General features: G+C 45.6%; 1 protein-coding gene across 1 annotated transcript in view; it reads left to right on the top strand.

The window, feature by feature from the left end:
• Positions 1-14,635, top strand: part of LOC119410215 (sulfotransferase 2B1-like) — a 20,500-nt gene extending 5,865 nt beyond the window's left edge. Inside the window, exons 5-6 of the mRNA XM_037677126.1 lie at positions 2,546-2,726; positions 14,520-14,635. Coding sequence (XP_037533054.1) covers positions 2,546-2,726; positions 14,520-14,635 — 297 coding nt within the window. The remainder of the gene's footprint in view (positions 1-2,545; positions 2,727-14,519) is intronic.
• The last annotated feature ends 6,286 nt before the right edge of the window (positions 14,636-20,921 follow it).

The raw sequence follows: 20,921 nt of genomic DNA, 5'->3' as shown, positions 1-20,921 counted from the left end.
TGTGTGTGTGTGTGTGTGTGTGTGTGTGTGTGTGTGTGTGTGTGTGTCTTATCTCACTCAGCCTTATAACCTGAATCTCTCACTCTCTGCTCTTTGAATTGAGAAAGCTCCTCGGATGAGGAGCGAAACGTCTTCTGTTACAAATAAAGTCCAGTTGTTTTTGTATTGAACGCTTTTTGAATTCACCTCATGTGAGGATGTCTGTTCTGTGGATTGTTTTCCTTAGTGTGCGAGTCCCTCGTGTGGTCTGTCTCACCTATTGCATTACCTCTTGTAATCAATTCCTCCTCGGCCACCTGTTTGTACAGTATATAAGTCTGCGTCTCCTGTTATTCGTTGTCTGTGCAAAACATGGAACAGAAACCATAACCAAACAATGCCCAAAGTCCTGATTTTGTCTCCCTTTGTGTCTTTCCTTTGCCCGTGTATGTTGCTGCTGCCACAACAGCCTTTTTTTTTTGTTTATTTAAAAATAAATGGTATTTTATTTTACCTCCTAAGTTCTCCAATTCCTGCCTGCACTTTGGGTTCAACCACCACCAGGTCATGGCACAATAACACCACAGATGCCATATTTGCTTAGAGGATGCTGATGAGATGGCCAGAAAGAACTTTACTTTTTTTGTGAATTTAGAAAAAGCATATGATGGTGCTGAGGGAGGAGGTGTGGTATTGCATGAGGAATTCTGAAGTGGCAGAGAAGTATGTTAGACTGATACAGGACATGTATGAAGGCAGCAAGACAGTGGTGAGATGTGCTGTACTGACAACTTCAGGTGGAGGTGGTATTGCATTAAGGATCAGCTCTGAGCCCCTTCTTGTTCGTTCTGGTGATGGACAGACAAACATATGAAGTCAAGGAGGAATCCCTGTAGACTATGATGTTTGCAGATGACATTGTGATCTGTGGTGAGAACAGGGAACAGGCAGAACACAACTTGGAGACATGGAGGTATGAATGTTGGAGAAAAATATTCTTACTTACTATTCTTACTTAATATTGTGCTTAAAAATGTTTCTTCTACTGAGGAGTATGGTTCCTTTTTAACCAGTATTACAAGGTCAGATTTTCAGGACAAGTTACACAGACATACAGGAAGTACACACATACACCAATCACGAGAATCTGCCACAAGCCTTTATAAGCTTTTTATACTCATCAGTTCAGCCGACTCTGAGGCGTCCTTGAAGCAACAGCTTCACGTTGCAGCCTCACTCAGCTCCTCATCCAGCTTTCTACTAACCCAAACATATGGTTTATGAGCAGAGTTATCATTATCAGCCATAATTGTTAAAAACAACCATAACCTTTGACTAAACATTCCTTTGCAATGCACTTGAAAGAAGAGGAATGAAAGTTAGCCATAGTAAGGCAGTATGTGTGAATGAGAAGGAGACAGGTGGAACAGTGAGGCTACAAGGAGCAGAGGTCACAAAGGTGCAGGACTTCAAGTACTTCGGATCCACTGTCCAGGAAAATGGTAGATGTGGAAAAGAGTCCAGGCAGGATGGCGTGGATGGAGAAAAGTTTCAGGAGTGATTTGTGACGAAAGGGTGTCAGCAAAGGTTAAAGGAAAAGTTTACAAGACAGTGGTGAGAGCAGCTATGTTGTATGGTCTGAAGACAGAGACATGGACAAAAAGACAGGAAACAGAACTGGAAGTAGCAGAGATGAAGATGCTGAAGTTCTCTTTAAGAGTGACAAGGATGGATAAGATTAAGAATGAAATCATAAGAGGTACAGCACAGGTTGAACAGAGATAGTTAGAGAGGCCAGACTGAGATGGTTTGGACATGTCCAGAGCAGGGACAGTGGGTATATTGGTAGAAGGATGTTAGAAATGCAGCTGCCAGGAAAAAGACAAAGAGGAAATATATGGATACAGTTAGAGAGGACATGGAGGTAGTTGGAGTGAGGACAGAGTGAAATGGAGGAAGAGGACTCACTGTGGCAACCCCTGAAGAGGGAAAAGCTGAAAGAAGAAAAAAAAAAAAACACATTTGAAAATGAAACCTAGTTTTTGATTAAACATTTAATTTTTTTGTTGACTGAGTACAATCATTATGCTTTTTAAAATCTTCTTAGGACTTCCCATTTTTCAAAGTACAAGATTGAAGCTGCTCACCAGTCAGTTATCCCATCCTCATGAAACATTGTCAGTAAATTCTATTAGACAAACCTGGACTTCAGGCAGGCCAGTCAAGAACATAATCAATGTGAAATGAAAGTTAAACCTCTCTGTTGATTTGGATACAGTACGTGTGAAGGTAGTGTAGCTGCACAGTGAGCTCTGATATGAATAAAAGCCAGCATATGCAATGGTTTAGGAGCATTTTAATTGAAAACAAACAAGATTTTTATTTTTCCTAATCAGGTAGAATCCCATTTCATTTAAAGTTGACGCAAAATTGTAGTTAGATGTGAGCTTTAACCATTACAATAATAAACTGTCAATGAGCTCCATCGCCTTTCTTACAGAAATTATGTACATAAAAATGTTAAATTTACAGGTTCAAGTAAAGACCAACTGCATCTCTTTTCCAGGACCTTCCTGCATCTGTCACGCGCATTTCAAACTTTCTGTGCCATAATCTGAGTGAAGATGCCATTCCAAAGATAGCAGAATATTGCTCTTTCAAAAGCATGAAGGACAATAAAATGTCTAACTACAGCACATTACCCAAGGAGACCATGGATCATGACAAGTCTCCTTTCATGAGGAAAGGTGAGTCTCTAAATATCTGTCACAAGTGTAGATGAACATATGCATGAGATATATTCATAAATTAAACGGATTCTTTCATTTTTCTGGACTGTATAATGATGTGCATTGAATTTAGAAATGTAACGTGAGACGTTAATTATCTTTGACTCACCAACGACAGTGGGTCATTTATTAACAGAATCAAAGTTTAACACATCACACATTTACATTAATTGGCAAAACATGGAAAACAACAACATGGCTAATTTTAGCAAGCTGTACAATTTTGATTGACCACACGGCGGTGGTTGAGAACTTTACACAGACATTTCTAATATATCTGGAATGATTTCTACCTGATAGAAGAATTTTAAAGATGGAAAGATGAAGTTTAGAGGGAGAAAAAGATGGGTGAGGGGGTTTGTTTGTGTCAGCATTCAGAACGGCAATCTCCGGGTTTTCTCAGCTTCTTCCCCCAGTACACTTAGGTGGTATAAATCAACTCTTTTACCTGGAGATGTCTCCACTGGTACGAAAGTCCATTCAACGCACCCTTTCAGCGTCTCCGTAGGAACAGCTGTGAATCGTCCGAAGTAGTGACGGTATTCCGTCTGACACAAGTTCACCTCACGAGTGGACTTCACATGAGTGGAGTCCGTCAGAGTTCCACCCAGAGGTGGAAGATGTTATAATCCCATAAGACTCGGAAGAGCTCTGTGGTCATGTCAGGATCTTCCCGTTTCCCAGCACGGGAGCTGCAACGACTGAAGCCGGAGCCTGAAGCGACTGGACTTCTGCAAACTCTCCACCCGACTCCAACTGGACTCGACTCCAAACTCGACCGGGAACTCCACTGGCTCATCGAGGAAGTACCGACATTTTAAAGGGCTCTATTTCCGGTTCATTTGGGAGTTTCTGATTGGTCAATATCGACCAGACAGGGGTGTGTTTTGTGACGTAAGAGGTCACTAGGAGTCAGAAAAACAGCAAGAATGTTATGGAACAGATTGAAAATGTTTTTCAGACAGACGAGGGATATTTAGACGAGTTGGCGGAAAACAGGTGCCAACAGGTGCCAGCTTCTCTATTTACGTCTGAGAGGATGTAAAAACAAGACCGTTCGTTCCAACACTTGTCTGCGTTTGAGTCCAACCTTGGACCAACTTACCCTGCTCATTCAAAGACAGAAAATCAGAAAATGCATAATTACTCTAACAGACCTTAACATGAATTCTAACTTTGCATGAGGATTAAAAATCATTATTACTGTTTCACAGTTAATTAAAAATGATTAGTTCACTACAACATCTAAAATGGTTTGAACTAAAACACTTTGATTATCAAACATTTGTAAAATAGTAATGATAATAGAAAAGAGAGTGTTCTTTCACTTGAATTCAAGAAAGAAAGTCTCAGGATGGGTCAACCTGTATTTCTGGATTCAAATCAATGAAATGACAGTTTCTGTCCCATAAGGTCCTAAGGTCAAGGTTTTGACATCAGGCCTAGTTCACTACACAAGTCTAACAGAGTTAACTATAAACCTGGCTGAACTTGAGATAACAGCATAATAAATGTCTGGTTTTTAAGGCAGCACTTATTGAAATGCATTCAGACAGACTTTTCTGTTTAATTTAAATACGTTTGTGTGTGCCAACGTGTACACAAGCGCATACATGTACACATGCATTCATAAACGTGTGCATGTGCGTACAGGTCTACACACACGCTTATGTTTTCGTCCTGGGTGTATTCAAATTCAATTCAAAAATACTTTATTAATCCCAGAGGGAAATTAAATGTTGTTGCAACATCATCCTGGTTTCATTAGAGTTGTTATAGATGCTGATGGCTGTGGGCAGGAAGGATCTCTTGTAGCGGCCTGTCTTACAGCGGATGTGAAGAAGCCTCTGACTGAAGACACTGTTGTTGTTGTATGACAGTCTGATGAAGAGGATGCCGAGGGTTGTCTATAATCTTCTTTTTATGAAGAATCCTTCTTTGTATAATCATCTCCAAAGGTTCTAGGGGAGACCCCAGAACTGAGCCAGCCTTCTTTATGAGCTTGTTGATCTTTTTAAAGTCACTTGCTCTGGTGCTGCTACCCCAGCAGATCAGAGAGAGAGAGAGTCAGAGATACTTTGTCATTCGCACCTCATGTGGTGGAGCGAAATTATGTACACAGGGTCCCAGTTACATCCAACAATAAAATGTAAAAGAAAAACAAAGTTCATACCTTAGAGATTATCAAAGAAAAAACAACTAAAATACACTAAGCACCAATAGCATAAAAAACATTACGTCAAACAGCAGCACGAACATGAGCCTGTGTGAGCAGATGAGCACTCATCAACACGAAACAGATCAGCAGTGTAGATGAACATATGCATGAGATATATTCATAAATTAAACGGATTCTTTTATTTTTCTGGACCGTATATAATGTGCATTGAATTTAGTAAATGTAACGTGAGACGTTAATTATCTGTGACCAACCAACGACAGTGGGTCATTTATTAACAGAATCAAAGTTTAACACATCACACATTTACATTAATTGGCAAAATATGGAAAACAACAACATGGCTAATTTTAGCAAGCTGTACAATTTTGATTAACCACACGGCTGTGGTTGAGAACTTTACACAGACATTTCTAAAATATCTGGAATGATTTCTACTTGATAGAAGAATTTTAAAGATGGAAAGATGAAGTTTAGAGGGAGAAAAAGATGGGTGAGGGGGTTTGTTTGTGTCAGCATTCAGAACGGCACTCTCCGGGTTTTTCTCAGCTTCTTCCCCCAGTACACTTAGGTGGTATAAATCAACTATTTTACCTGGAGATGTCTCCACTGGTACGAAAGTCCATTCAACGCACCCTTTCAGCGTCTCCGTAGGAACAGCTGTGAATCGTCCGAAGTAGTGACGGTATTCCGTCCGACACAGGTTCACCTCACAAGTGGACTTCACATGAGTGGAGTCCGTCAGAGTTCCACCCAGAGGTGGAAGATGTTATAATCCCATAAGACTCGGAAGAGCTCTGTGGTCATGTCAGGATCTTCCTGTTTCCCAGCACGGGAGCTGCAACGACTCCAAACTCGACTCTCGACCCGACTGAAAACTCCACACGACTGGCTGAACTAGGAAGTACCGACATTTTAAAGAGCTCTATTTCCGGTTCATTTGGGAGTTTCTGATTGATCAATATCGACCAGACAGGGGTGTGTTTTGTGACGTAAGAGGTCACTAGGAGTCAGAAAAACAGCAAGAATGTTATGGAACAGATTGAAAATGTTTTAGAGACAGAGAGAGAAATGTTTGGACGAGTTGGCGGAAAACAGGTGCCAACTTCTCTATTTACGTCTGAAAGGATGTAAAAACAAGACAGTTCGTTCCAACACTTGTCTGCGTTTGAGTCCAACCTTGGACCAACTTACCCTGCTCATTCAAAGACAGAAAATCAGAAAATGCATAATTACTCTGTAACAGACCTTAACATGAATTCTAACTTTGCATGAGGATTAAAAATCATTATTACTTTTTCACAGTTAATAAAAATTGATTAGTCCACTACAACATCTAAAATGGTTTGAACTAAAACACTGATTATCAAACATTTGTAAAATAGTAATGATAATAGAAGAGAGAGTGTTCTTTCACTTGAATTTTCAAGAAAGAAAGTCTCAGGATGGGTCAACCTGTATTTCTGGATTCAAATCAATGAAATGACAGTTTCTGTCCCATATGGTCCTTAGGTCAAGGTTTTGACCTTCAGGCCTAGTTCACTACAGCAGCAACATGTGATTTTTTTTTTCAGTGATTATTCTGGTTAGAGATTCATGAGTCTAACAGCCTCAGGGTAGAAGCTGTTCCTCAGTCTAGTGGTTCTACACTTAATGCTCCTCAACCCCCTTCCTGAGAAATTGGGACAAAAAGTGTGTGTGCTGGGTGAGTGGGGTCCTTCATGATGTAGGTGGCCCTCTTCCTGCATCTAGAGGTGTAGACGTCTGTGATGGTGGGGAGGCTGACTCCAGTCTGTGCAGCCTTAACCTCTCTCTGCAAAGCTTTTCTTTCTGCAGCTGTGCAGCCTTCACGCCACACGATGCTGGAGCACAGGATGCTCTCCACTGCACACTTGTAGAAGGAGGTGAGGACTGAGCTTCCCAGGCCAGCTCGTCTTAGCCACCTGAGAAGTAGATAGAGACTCTGGTGAGCTTTCTTGATCAGGCTGGAAGTGTTGTTGCCCCAGCTGAGGTTGTCATTCATGTGTAGGTGTGTTTGTTCCTTCTGAAGACCACAATCATCTCCTTCGTCTTCTTCACATTGATGTGAAGGTTATTCTCTTTGCACCAGCTCTCCAGGTGTTCCACCTCCTGCCTGTAGCTGGACTCATCATTGTTTTTGATGCATCCCACCACCGCTGTATCATCTGCAAACTTTACAATATGACAGCTTGGATGGGTATCTGCACAATCATATGTGAGCAGAGTAAACCGGAGAGGGCTCAACAAACATCCCTGAGGAGAGCCAGTGCTGAGGGTTATGGTGGAGGAGGAGAAGTTGTAGATTCTCACTGACTGTGGTTAGTTTGTTAAGAAGTCTAGTACCCAGTTGCAAATGAAGGGGCTTAGTCCTAGTGTGAATAGTTTGTCCATCGGGGTTTGGGGGATCATGGTGTTGAAGGTGGATGTGAAGTCCACAAATAGCATATGGACATAAGTCTTTCTGCTCCAGATGGTTGAGCGCAGTGTGGACCACAGAGGAGATGGCATCCTCTGTTGATCAGTTCTTGTGGTATGCATACTGATGAGTCCTCGTTGATGTGGGTCATGACCAGTTTTTCGAAGCATTTAGCGACTATCGGGGTGAGGGCTACTGGCCGATAGTCATTCAGACCAGTCACTGTAGAGCTTTTTGGGACTGGGATGATGGTGGCAGTCTTCAAGCAGGTGGGGACTGTCTCCAGGGTAAGTGAGGTGTTAAAGATGTCTGTCAGCACCTTGCAGAGCTGATCGGCCCATTCCTTCAACACTTTTCCGGGGATGTTGTCTGGGCCGGTTGCCTTGTGTGGATTAATCCTCCTGAAGGTACTCCTTACTTCTGCTGAGGTCACGCTGAGATACTCTTCATCCGGTGGTGAGGTGAGTCTGATGCTGGGTGGTCTGTTTGGGTCTTCAAAGTGTGCATAGAACTTGTTGAGGGCATTAGGCCGAGATGGGTCTTTGGGGTATTGTTTGCTCCTGCCTTTATAATATGTTATAAACTTATCGCCCCTCCACATGCTCCGAGGGTTTTGTGAGATGAATTGACCCTCGATCATCTGTGCATATGTGGCCTTGGCCTTCTTAATGCCAGCAACCAGCTCTTTCCTCGTCCTACTCAACTCCTCTGAGTTTCCAGACCTGAAGGCAATGTTCCTGGCTTCCAGCAGGGTGCGCATCTCTGCATTCAGCCAAGGTTTGCCGTTTGGGTAACTTTTAACATATCTGATGGTGGAGCCAGTGTCAATACATGTACTAATGTAACCCAGAACTGAGGATGCATATTGGTCCAGATCAAATGATCCTCCATTTTCAGCAGCTTCTCTGAAAACCTGCCAGTCTGTTCGATCAAAACAATCTCTCAATATGGGGCCACTGTCCTGGATCCAACATTTAACTTTCATTTGTACCGGTCTGGAGCGTCTCAGTGGGGGGAGGTAAGCAGGTACCATTAAGATTGAGATGTGATCAGAGAATCTTAGGTGGGGGCGAGGTTCGGCTTTGTATGCATCTTTTATGTTCGTGCAAACACAGTCCAGCGTGTTGCTTCCACGTGTTAGTATGCCCACATGCTGGTAAAAACTTGGGAGGCAGTCCTTTAGATTCACGTGATTAAAGTCTCTGGCTACCACGTAAAGAGCCTCAGGGTGTTTGTACTGCATAGAGCTTAAGAAATTGTGGCGCTCCTGCAATGCGTCATTAGCATTCAGTGGGATGTAAACCATAGTAATGAAAGTCATTGTGAACTCGCGGGGTAGATAATGTGTCCAGCATTTCATTATCTGCTCCAAAGCCTTCGAGCATGAGCTTTTTACAGCAGTGCAGTTCGTGCACAAAATTTACTCACATAAATGCACACTCCGCCTCCCCATGATTTCCCATTAGCTTGCTGTAGCCGTCTGCTCAAAAAAAAAAAAAAAAAAAGTCTGTCATCCAGCTGGAAGACTGTATCTGGCTTTTCACTTGTAATCCACATTTCTGTGAGGCAAAGCACCGCACACCATCTCTTCTGAGGCGCCTGTTCTCAGACGAAGTAAAACTCCATCTCCTTTTCCAATGAGTGGACATTCGACAGAAAGAGAGACGGCATCGGGATTTTTCTGGCTTTAACGTGAGCTCATTGCCTCACCATAACCCCCGCCAGGCGTCCTCTCTTCTTAAGTCGGGAGAAGCGCATCCTCTTCTGCCTGTTGGAATGCCTCTGCTGCAGCTTCCAGGTAGATGACTAAGATCTGCATTCTGCCAAACATAGTTTTGAGTTTGTTGCTGATTTCTGCTTTATTTCATGGCAAATCCGTTCCTATTCTCGTCAATTCGGTTTGGCTATAGTTCACACGCATAAATCAAGCAGAGTCAGGCACAGAGTCAATATTAAAACTTCTAAAAACTGTGAGAATACCGGGAGCCTGTGAAGCTACAACTGCTCTGAGCGAAGCCATCTTGACATCTTATGATGGCAGAAGGGATAGCACTCTCTCTGAAAGACTTATAGAAGATATGAAACATCTTGCTGCAAACATTGAAGGACTTCAGCTTCCTCAAGAAGTAGTCTTTTCTGTCCCTTCTTGTAGACAGCTTCACTGTTGCATTTCCAATCCAGTCTGTTGTCCAGGTGAGCCCCAAGGTATTTGTACTACCACCTCCACTTCTTCTACCGTGATGGAAATAGTGTTGGACCCGTTTCTTTTTCTCCTGAAATCTACAACCATCTCCTTTGTGGCATGGTGTGGAAAGAATCATCTCATCTTGAATGTGAACAAAGCGATCCACCAGTTCTCTGTGCTCAGCTTCTTGTCCATCTCTGTTTCACCTGACCACTGCAGAGTCTTTTTTACTGGACATCTAAGGTGTACAGAATGAAAAGGAATGCTGAGAATACAGACCCCTGTGGTGCTCCTGAGCTACTGACCACCTGGTTAGACACAATCCTTCAGTCTCACAAACTGTGGTCTGTTTGCTGAGGCCTCCACCGGAGTCTTCTGGAGTTTGTCTTCAGTGCATTTAACTCAATCTAGCTTGATTTGCTTTGTCAGGTAGTCTTTGATCCAGGTGATTGTCAAAGAACATGACTCTCACAGTGCTGTCTGCTTTTTCTAGATGACAGTGAGTTTGCTGAAGCAAGTGTATGATGGCATCTTCAACTCCAAGTCCACGCCGATAAGCAAACTGCAGTGGGTCCTGATATGTGCTTGTTTGTTTAGTCAGGTGGGCCAACAGAAATCTCTCTAGGACCTTCATGATGTGGGTTGTCAGGGCAACAGGTCTATAGTCATTGAGGACTGATGGGTGAGTTTTCTTTGGTACTGGACATTGCAGGAGGTTTTTTACAACACTGGAACCTTCTTCAGGGTCAGGCTAAGATTGAAGAGGTGCTGCAGAACCCCACAGGGCTACTCTACACAGGCCTTCAGGACTCAGACTGACACCATCTGGACCTGCAGTCTTATTCTGGTTCAGTCTCTCCAGCTGCTTCCTCACCTGACTTCTAGAGACACAGAGGGGGGAGGCAAAGGAGGTATCAACATCTTCTGATTTGGTTGAAGACAAACATGTAGAAGAAGGGTCCATTACTGAGGTGGTAGATACAATATTTGAGGTGTGACAGGACAGCCTTGGGTCAAAGGAGGGTGTTATATTGGTTTGGATTGTGAAGAGAGGAGGATGTTGAGCTTGGTCCTGAACTGAATCTATTGAACGTGTGCAGATCATTGGCTCTGTCCAGACTTCCATCCTTCTGATCCTCCTGCTTGAAGCCTGGGATCTTTTTCATCCCCGACTACACCTCTCTGATATTGTTCTGCTGGAGCTTGCTCTCCAGCTTCTTCTTGTACACCTCCTAGCTGTTTCTTATCTTGACTTTTAGTTGCTTCTGTGTACTCCTCAATAATTCCCTGTCTCCCTCCCTGAAGGCTCTTTTTTTTGGTTTACCACTTCAGATCAGTGGAGATCCAAGGTTTGTTATTGGGGAAGCATCTCACTGTTCTGGAGGGGATGGTGTTTACACAGAAGTTTATATAGTCTGTCACACACTCAGTCATGGCACTGATGTCCTCTCCATATGGCTGGTGCAATGCATCCCAGTCTGTAGCCTCAAAACAACCTCGCAGGGCTTCTTCAGCTTCCGTTGACCATTTTCTCACGGTTCTCTTTATAATAGGTTGCCTCTGAACAAAAGAGTTTATATTTTGAGCAGAGAAACACAAGATTGTGATCCGATTTGCCAAGAGGGGGTCTTGCTTTATGAATCTTTGACATTTGCATAAAAAAAGTCCAGAGTTTTGTTTTCTCTGGTAGAGCAGCTGACAAGCTGTTGGAATGTCAAGTGTAGCAGAGCGTGAGACATGATTAAAATCCCCAGATATTGCAACAAACGCACTAGGGTGTTGTTTGTAGCTTAGCAACCTCTGAGCTGATGACATCACATGCAGTCTCGGCAACAGCATTGAGTGGAATGTAAACAGTTGCCAAAATAACACTGGTGAACTCTTGGCAAATAATATGGATGACAACTTACTGCCAACAGTTCAATATCTGGACTGCAGAGACACTTCACAGTAACGTGTCCTGGATTACAACATCTGTTGTTCACAAGCACTGCCAACCCACCTCCTTTACTTGTGCCCCTCTTTAAATCTCCATCTGCTCGTATAGTCAGAAAGCCTGGCAGAGAAACGTTGGAGTCGGGGATATGATCCTGCAGCCATGTCTCAGTGAAACACATAATACTGCCCGATACTCTGGATGGGTCCATGTTAGGGCTTGAAGTTCATCCAACTTGTTTCCCAGTGATCTCATATTGCCCATCATGATTGATGAAAGAGATGGTTTGAATTTCATTCTTCTCTCCCTCTTTGCTCCTGCATCCACGACACCTTTTCAACTCATTTGGGGCTGTAGTTGAGATATTATTTGAGCTTTGGAGATGTTAATCAGCTTCTCCCAGTTGTAAAAAAACAACCTTGTTATATAGTTATGAATCATAACAAATGTCCAAAAGCAAAGGTTTCAGTAAAAATCCTTCCAGCTGCACAGCATCCAACACCAGAGGAAATTATTTAAAAAAAAGCTATTTTATATCAGAAAAAGAGGGGAATTAAAGTTTTCAAAAGTAATCTCAGAATGAAAGTAACAGAGCTACTCCAACATGCAGCCCCCTTGAGCAGTCCTGGTCCTCCTAGCCTTTTGAGTTTCTCCGGACAGGCCCTCTTAGGCTGGGTTCAAGAAAGCCTTGTCCAAACAATTAACCTTCATACACATGACACCCTTATTTCATCACACAGCTCGTTGTATCAAGTAGCCGTGACCACCACATCTTCTATGAGGAACCCTGTTAGACTGCTTTCAGTAATGGCATTTGCAATTGTTAAAAAGTTCTGGTTATATTCTGTGTCTAAGTATAGCAAAATACCAGGATGTTGTTCCAACAAATCTCACAGCTAAGTAATGTAGCCTTTAACTTTTACTAGGGTGAAGAGACTCAGAAAACCCTTACCTCACAGTCCATGGCAGATCCGCCTTTCAGTGGAAAAGAGGCAAAAGATGGCCCCAGAGTAAACTACATACCTGCAAACTCAGAAGGGATGGAAAAAGGTCAAACCTAGCGCCTGCAACACAGTTTATCACAAACAATGACTTTAGGGGTGCACTTGACATTTATTGTGCTATTTTGTTTTTTATTTAGTTACATTTATAACATCATGTCATTGTGTTAAGCAATGGTGACACTGATCTGCATGTTTAAAAATAATAAACTTTATCCAATTAACAGGTGCAATTTTAATAAACCACCAACAGTACATTTAGGAGGCCATTTTACTGTTTTCCGATTTAGTGATAGACCTACTCACAACAGAAAATGACATGGCATCATGCAGCCTTCACATCACTAAATTACACTGTGCCAAGCAAAAGTGACAACAAAAAATGTCAGTTTTGTCAACCTGCATGTAACTAAGACTGAATAATTTACAGGTTCCTTCCTGCCTTGGTGCCGCCACAATTTCTACACTTCATAGCTTATTTTCTTGGGTTCAATCCTGGGGTCTTTCTGGGTGGCGTTACGACCCAGCTCAGCCAGGAGAAGGGGGAGGCAACATTAAAAACCCAGATGGAACAAGTTTGAATAAAAGTAACAATTTAATTGGTCAGTTTAAAATAAAATTTAACATTAACAAAAAAGGAGGGGTACTTTCAAAGTACAAATTACAACAAAGTTTTCACAACCAAGTCAATAACAAAATTAAGGTTAACCAAGTGAATGAATACTCAAACCAAATTTATAGTGAGTCAAAACAAAAGTAAACAAGTAAGCCTTCTAACCGCTTTCAGGGGCTTACAAACAACACCGACAACCAACTGCAGGATTTAACTGTTGGCCAAAGCCAAACAATTCAAGTCAAGAGACCTAAGTCCAAAGACACAGAAACCCCTACAAGTGGCGAGCTGCTCTAAACAACAGCCGCCCTGAATGGAAGGAGAGCTGTGTTTAAATAGGCAGGCCTCTTCTGTGGTTGGAGGAGCAGGAGGTGAAGAAGCCAACCAGGATGCAGATCTATGTCCATTGGGGAGGATTCAGGAAGTGAAGCAGCCAATCCCAGATGGGCCACAGCACAGCTGAGTCAGCAACCAACCTGCAAACACTCTTTTGCTCAACCAAATGGCCTCAGGCCATAACAGTGGAGTTTTCATGTTCTTCTTGTGCGAGTTTTCTCTGGGTACTCCGGTTTCCTCCCACAGACTAAAAACGTGCATGTTAGACTGCCTTCAGACCTAGGCCTCTCTTGAAAGAGAGATCTGTGATCTCAATTAGATTTGCTTGATTAAATAAAGGTTAATAAATATTACCCTTTCCTTCACAATCTACTTGGAATAACATCCATCTCCCTTCTCCAATCATTTTCCTTTCCACTAGTCCTTCCCCATACACTGATTTTAACAAGTTTACTTTCCAGAAAACTTGTGTTACGCGGATTATTTATCATTAACACCATCGTTCTCCTTCAAGGTGTTCTCTATAACACCATTAGCTGGACTTTTCAAATCTTAAGGCAAAAATCTTACAGCGCGCAATACAGATGCGTTAGCCAAGATCTACACATTCCGCTTCTCTCATGCATCCTACCCCCTCCCCACCCATCAACAACATCACAAATGCAGCGGAAAGCTAGCAGATAACATGGAGGTGTCTCCCCCTCCTCCCCCCGCCCTGTCGACAAAACCCCACAAAGAGATGCGCATCCTGTTAAGCCAAGAGACAGAGGAGGAACAGTTTCTTAAGGGTCTCTATGTTCTTTTCTTCTGCTCTTCTTTTCTCTTCTGTTCCCCTTCAGGAGCCCTGACAAACAAACAGTTAATTCACCTTTGTCACTGTCTTTTCAAAGTCAACTCTGTCTCTCCACTCTCCATGTGTCCAGCTCGACAACATGTGTACACACACACACACACACACACACACACACACACACACACACACACACACACACACACACACACACACTTTAAATATACTTTTTCTTTTGACTGCTGTGATCACATCCATTGTGCTTTTCTCACAGGGATTGCTGGAGACTGGAAAATCCACCTTAACTCAGAGCAACAGACTCTGTTCACATCGGCTATTCGCAAAGAGCTGGAGGGACAGAACTTCTCACTGCCATGGAGTCTGGATTAACAGGAAAAAAAAGGGGGGGTTTAAGATTAAATTGGGGTAGACTTTGATTTTACTGTAAGAAATCTGACGAGAAACTATCCAAACTTTAAATGAGTTTTGTTTTTGATCTGCATCAGAATTGAGGTTTAAGTCTGGGGTCAATAAAAACTAAATTGCACATGTAATACAGGTCTAGTGTGGATACACTGTAGAAAATTCTATTGGTGTAGCTCAAATGATTGATCTCCAAAATAAATGGATATGCTTATCAACTAAAGGTGGTCTAACAGGAATCTTCATTTCAAATCAAAAATGAAAATGGATTATAATTAGGAACAGTTTTATATCTTCAGGTTACTCTTTGAACATTTATCCATCAAATACACTTACAGTTGAAACCAGAAGTTTACATACACTATTTAAAAAAGACATGCTTTTTTTTTTTTCCACACCGACGAGAAATCAGAATAAACTTTTCCTATTTGAGGTCAATTAGAATTACCAAAATTATTTTTCTATTTTGGTAATCTATTTCTATTATTTGCAAAATGCCAAAAATACATTACAGCAAAGACTGGTTCATCCCAAAGATCCAGTCCCCCGGCACAAACAGAGTAATATTGTGTATGCTGTTCAGTGTCAGAAGGGCTGTGATCAGTCTTACATCGGGGAAACTAAACAGCCACTGGCCAAAAGGATGGCCCAGCACAGAAGATCATCATCATCAGGCCAGGACTCTGCGGTCTACACTCATCTCCAGGCCAGCGGTCACTCTTTCAAGGATGAAGATGTTCACATCCTGGACTGAGAGGAACAATGTTTTGAGAGAGGAGTAAAGGAGGCCATCTTTGTGAAAAGAAATCGTCCATCGTTAAACAGGGGTGGAGGCCTCCTGGTTCAATTGTCCCCCCTCTTACAATGCTGTGATTGCTAGTATCACTCAGCCCTCTGTGAACAGTAAACAGCCATCAGTGTGCTAATGATCCATTGTTAGGCTGATGGTCCTTCTTGAGCATGTGATCAGCTGGTTTTGGTTGTCAGCAGCAAAACTGGTTGATCCACTCTGAGAAGGTGCTATTTAAGAGACTGAGCTGAATACAGCACCTCAGACTGAAGAAGTCTCTCGGATGAGAGACGAAACGTTTCTACATTTTTTTGTTGATTTGCTTTGTTTTGTTTTTTTTGAACGTCCAGAGGACCAGATTAAACTTTTTTAGATTTTTCTACCTGGATTATTGAGCATGCATCAGGAAGCATCTTTTAGGTCGACGGAAAAAAAAACAACTTGTTTCTCTGGATGTTGTCCAACTGCTGTCTGGTTGTCAACATGTGAAACGGTCTGTCCATGATCGCCTTGTTGAAAGCTGACAGATCCAAAAATCGGTCTCGTCCCTCCGGTCCGTTTGGGAACCAGGAAGTAATGTGAGTAAAACCCTGTGTTTTCCTCTCCGTTGGGAACCCTGGAGATTACTTCTTTTATCAGAAGCTCTTGGACTTCTGCATTTAGGGATGAGATTTGGTCTGGTGATGACAGGACCGTCTCTAAAACTCCTCCGAACGGAGGGGGTCGGGTTGCAAACTGCAACCTTTGCATAACACCCTGTCCATCCATCTGTCCGACAAGCATGTTTTTAGCCACTCCGCGCAACGTTCGTGGAGTGGACGTGCATTTAAGTGTTGCGTCATGTTTTGTTCGGATGTCACCAGTCTGCCGCCTCGACCGCAGTCATGTGTCGCGGGAATGTTTTCCACGTGACCCAAGGCAAGGCTTCCTCGAAAAGGCTCTGAACGCGCCCGTGCACTGCGATCGGACCGCAGACCAACCTTCATGTACAGGTGGGCCGGTGTGTGCCGAGGCGAAGCGTGTGACAGCTGATGACGCTGTGGGGCTACGCGTTCTACCATCACTGTGCGAACGTTGAGAGGTAGAGAGCGCGACTTCATCTATGCCGTGCTGTTGGAGTGAAGGCTGCGAGCCTCGCGGGAGCACACGTTTTCTCTGGAGGAACGCGCGCCGCTCTCGCTGGAGGCGAGACTTGTCACTGGGTTCATTCAGCCGTCTCATGCTTGTGCTGCCGTGAGCTGCCGAGCCGCGGTGGGTGACGGCTGCCTGCGTCGAGGCCGCACGCGTTTGCTTCGGTGAGGCGTGTGTTGCTCTTGCCGAGAACGAGGACCTTCACCGGACCCGGCCTGTGGTCCCACATTTATACCGATGTGAGCCGGTGAGTGGCGGGGAGCTGTGTTTGCGCGCGCCATCATCAACGCAGCGCTGTTTGCATCGCACGAGTGCGCGTTTGACACCGCTTGGGTGAGGATTGTGCAGCTCTGGTTGACAACGAGTTATTTCGCTTACCATGGTGTCGTGTGAGCGTCTCGTCATGTCTTGGAGCGACGGTGAGTTTAAAAAAAATAAAAAAAATAAAAAATGAACAACAACTTTATTTAAGGACACCGGCTTGTTGTGTGGAGGATGTGTGCCCAGCCGCTGTGAGTTCATCCGAGCTTACAGACTGGCTAGAAACAGACATTTTGATCATTGAATGATATTTATTTCAACTTTCGTGTCACTTTTACTCACACCCTCCGCAGACCGTCTTTTTTTAAATCTTCTCCCCCGTGAGCTCTGTGATTTGTTTGCCCAGAGCGCCGTCTGCAGGCGATCTCTGGGGAAACGCTGAACTGCTGGGATGAAGTGGGCTAGTCTCTGACGGGCGGGGCTGGTGGTGGAGCTGAGCGAGACGCCGCCGCAGCCGTGGAACGTCGTTGCTTCTGCCTCTGCTCACGACGGTCTCTCCAGCGGACCAGGGGCGGAATGAGCCACGCAGCTTGACGAGGTGGCGCACAGCCTCTGACACCTCCGACTGCTTTGAGTTCGCCAGCATGACTTTGAAGCTGCTCCCGAACAGCGCGTCCGCTGTGATGGAGTCCTCCATCAGGTCTTTGTGCAGTTCCATTTCATATAGGCTTCGCCCTTTAAGGCTGTTGCTGATGGGTTTATCCCGTTATGCGCAAGCATCATACTGAAAAAATTAGTCCACGCCCACCTGCTGTGTGGGCCCCACCCGATCCGTATAAATTACATTAAGAGCGGGTAATCTGCTCCCATTTTTCTTCAGCAAGCTAGTACAATAAAAAAACAACTGACCTTTCATCGAGATGTCCAGCTCTAGCACCATCCGCTTGTGTCCCTCCTGCAAGACCGGTTACTTGCTTAGCTTCGACCGGCACGACACCTGCGAGGGATGCCTGGGTCCCCGCCACGTCGCCTGCGCTTCCTCCTGCCGCCTCTGTGATGAGCTTCCACCGGAGGAAAGGCAGAGGAGAGCAGCCTTGTTTAAGGCTACCATCGAGGACTGCCTGTCCGTGGCGGGAGACTGTTCGCTGGACGACACCATGGATTTCTTCGACGCCGGCTCTCGGAGTGAATCGGATGATTCCTCTGGGACCGGTGACGCTAGCAGCAGCCCCGACGCTCGTTCCCTCCCGGGGAGCGCAGTGTTGGAAAGAGGGAGGCCGAGCGGATGCTCGTCTCCCCCGGGGTTTCCCGCTTCAGCGACCACACCGCTCCCTGCCGTCGGCGCGCTCCTCTCGGAGCTGCCCGCCATTATCCGGGAAGCTGCTAGCGTAAAGGTGCTCTCCGTCCCCTCCCCCCCCCCCCCCCCGCCCCCGCTCAGATCGGATGATCTTGCGGGAAGGTTTGGCTCCACGCCGGCTCGCCGTCCTGATCCCATTTGGCCTCGTTTTCCAGCGGTGACAGCGTACTGGAACGAGGCCGCAGCCGGTCCTGGTAGGTTAAGGGCGCCCGTCTCCACTGATCCCACGCATCACCAGAGTGGAGGGGTTCACCGAGCGGGGCTATCCCTCGGTACCCCCCCTTGAGCCAAGCCTCGCGGAAGCCTTCGGAGCGAAGCTGTCCAGGCTGAAGCGTCCCGTCCCTCCGGGGAAACACGACCAGGCGGTGACCGCGCTCTCCAACAGAGCCCACCAGTGTGCTTTTCAGGCGGCCGCGGCAAACAACAACGTGGCGCTGTTAGCATTTAGCATGTCGAAGAGGCTAGAGGCCTCAGACCTGCCAGAGGAGACAAAGAGCTCCCTGTGTAAATCGGCAGACGCCATCCTCAACATGTGCGCCGCTTCCACGGTCTGCCTGTCGAGGATTGCAGCGTGGATGACGGTAATCCAACGTTCCACCTGGCTTCGTCACTCTCCCTTGCTGCCGGAAAAGCTGCACAAAGACCTGATGGAGGGCCCCATCTCATCGGACGCGCTGTTCAGAAGCAGCTTGAAGACCATGCTGGCGAATTCGAAGCAGTCGGAGGAGATGTCGGAAGCTGTGCGCCATCTCATCAAGCCGCGCGGCTCATCCCGTCCCCCAGCCCGCTGGAGAGACCGTCGAGAGCAGAGGCAGAAACATCGACGTTCCACGGCAGCAGCAGCTTCGTCTCGCACAGCTCCACCACCAGCCCCGCCCGCCAGAGACCACCCCTCCTCATTCCGGCAGCCTACACTTCAGCGTTTCCCCAGAGATCGCCTGCAGACGGCGCTCGGGGCAAACAAACCGCAGAGCTCACGGGGGAAAAGATTTAAGAAATGACGGTCTGCGAAGGATGTGTGTATAAATGACACAGGAATTGAAATAAATGATTTTTCAAAGATCAAAATGCCTGTTTTTAGCCAGTCTGTAAGTTCGGATGAGCTCACAGCCGCTACACACACACACATCCTCCACACATAGAGAGCCGGTGTCCTTAAATAAAGGTTTTTTAAATCCACCGTCGCTCCATCACATGCCCAGACGCTCACGTGACACCACGGTAAGCGAAATAACTTGTTGTCAATCAGAACCGCACGATCACCACCCAAGCGGTGTTAAACGCGCACCTGAGCGAGACAAGCAGCCTCCATCCAAACGGCGCTGTGTTGATGATGCACGCACAGCTGCCCGGCGCTCACCGGCTCACATCGGTATAAATGTGGGACCGCAGGCCGGGTCCGGTGGAGGTCCCCGCTCTCAGCGAAAACAACACACGCCTCTCCTGAGCAAACGCGAGCGGCCGTCATCCACCGCGTCTCAGCGATCAGCAGCTCACGGCGGCATAAGCGTGAGACAGCTGAATGAATCCAATGACGGGCCCCGCCCTCAGCGAGAGCGGCGCGCGTCCCTCCAGAGGAAACGTGCGCTCCCGCGAGGCTCACAACCTTCACTTCGACAGCACGGCGTTGATGAAGTCACGCCCTCCGCCTCTCAACGTTCGCACAGCGACGTTAAACGTGCAGCCTCACGACGTCATCAGCTGGCACACACTTCACCTCAGCACACACCGCCCCGCCCGGACATGAAGGTTGGTCCGCGATCCAGTCACAGCGCACGGGCGCGCGCAGAACAGCCCTTTCGAGAAAGCCTCGCCTTGGGTCACGCGGAAAACTTTTCCGCGACGCATGATGGCGGTCGAGGCGGAGGATTGGATGACATCCGTTCAAAACAAGGCGCATCATTTAAACGCACGTCCACTCCACGAACGTTACGCAGAGTGGCAAAAAACCTGTTCGCCGGACAGATGGATGGACAGAGTGTTATGCAAGGGTTACACGCTGCAATTTGCAACCCGACCCCCTCCGTTCGGAGGAGTTATAGAGACGGTCCTGTCATCACCAGACCAAGTCTCAGCCTTAAATGCAGAAGTTCAGGAGCTTCTGATAAAAGGTGTAATCTCAAGAGTTCCCAACGAAGAGGAAAACACAGGGTTTTACTCACGCTACTTCCTGGTCCCCAAAAGGACCGGAGGGGTGAGACCGATTCTGGATTTGTCAGCTTTCAACAAAGCGATCATGAACAGACCGTTTCACATGTTGACGAACAGACAGCTGTTGGACAACATCCAGAAAAACGACTGGTTTGTTTCCATCGATCTAAAAGATGCTTATTTTCACATACCGATCATCCCAAAACACAGAAAATTTCTGCGTTTCGCCTTTCAAGGGATGAAGTACCAGTACAACAGGCTGCCTTTCGGGTATTCCCTCGCGCCTCGTACGTTCTCAAAGTGTGTGGAGACAGCCCTGCATCCACTGCACAGAGCAGGGATGAGGGTTTTGTTTTACCTGGACGACCTGCTGCTCCTGTCACACTCCAGACAGGAAGCGCTGATACAGGCTCAGGTGTTGGCATCACACCTGTTAAATCTGGGCTTCGCCATAAATTGGAAGAAAAGCTTGATTTTCCCGGCCCAGACAATTGTTTATCTGGGAGTGGAATTAAATTCAATTACCATGACGGCTCGCTTATCACAAACAAGAATCGACACTC

The sequence above is a fragment of the Nematolebias whitei genome, chromosome 5 (assembly GCF_014905685.2).
Source record: "Nematolebias whitei isolate Nwh7 chromosome 5, NemWhi1, whole genome shotgun sequence".
NCBI classification, from domain to species: domain Eukaryota; kingdom Metazoa; phylum Chordata; class Actinopteri; order Cyprinodontiformes; family Rivulidae; genus Nematolebias; species Nematolebias whitei.
This window is presented reverse-complemented; position numbering and strand designations above follow the sequence as displayed.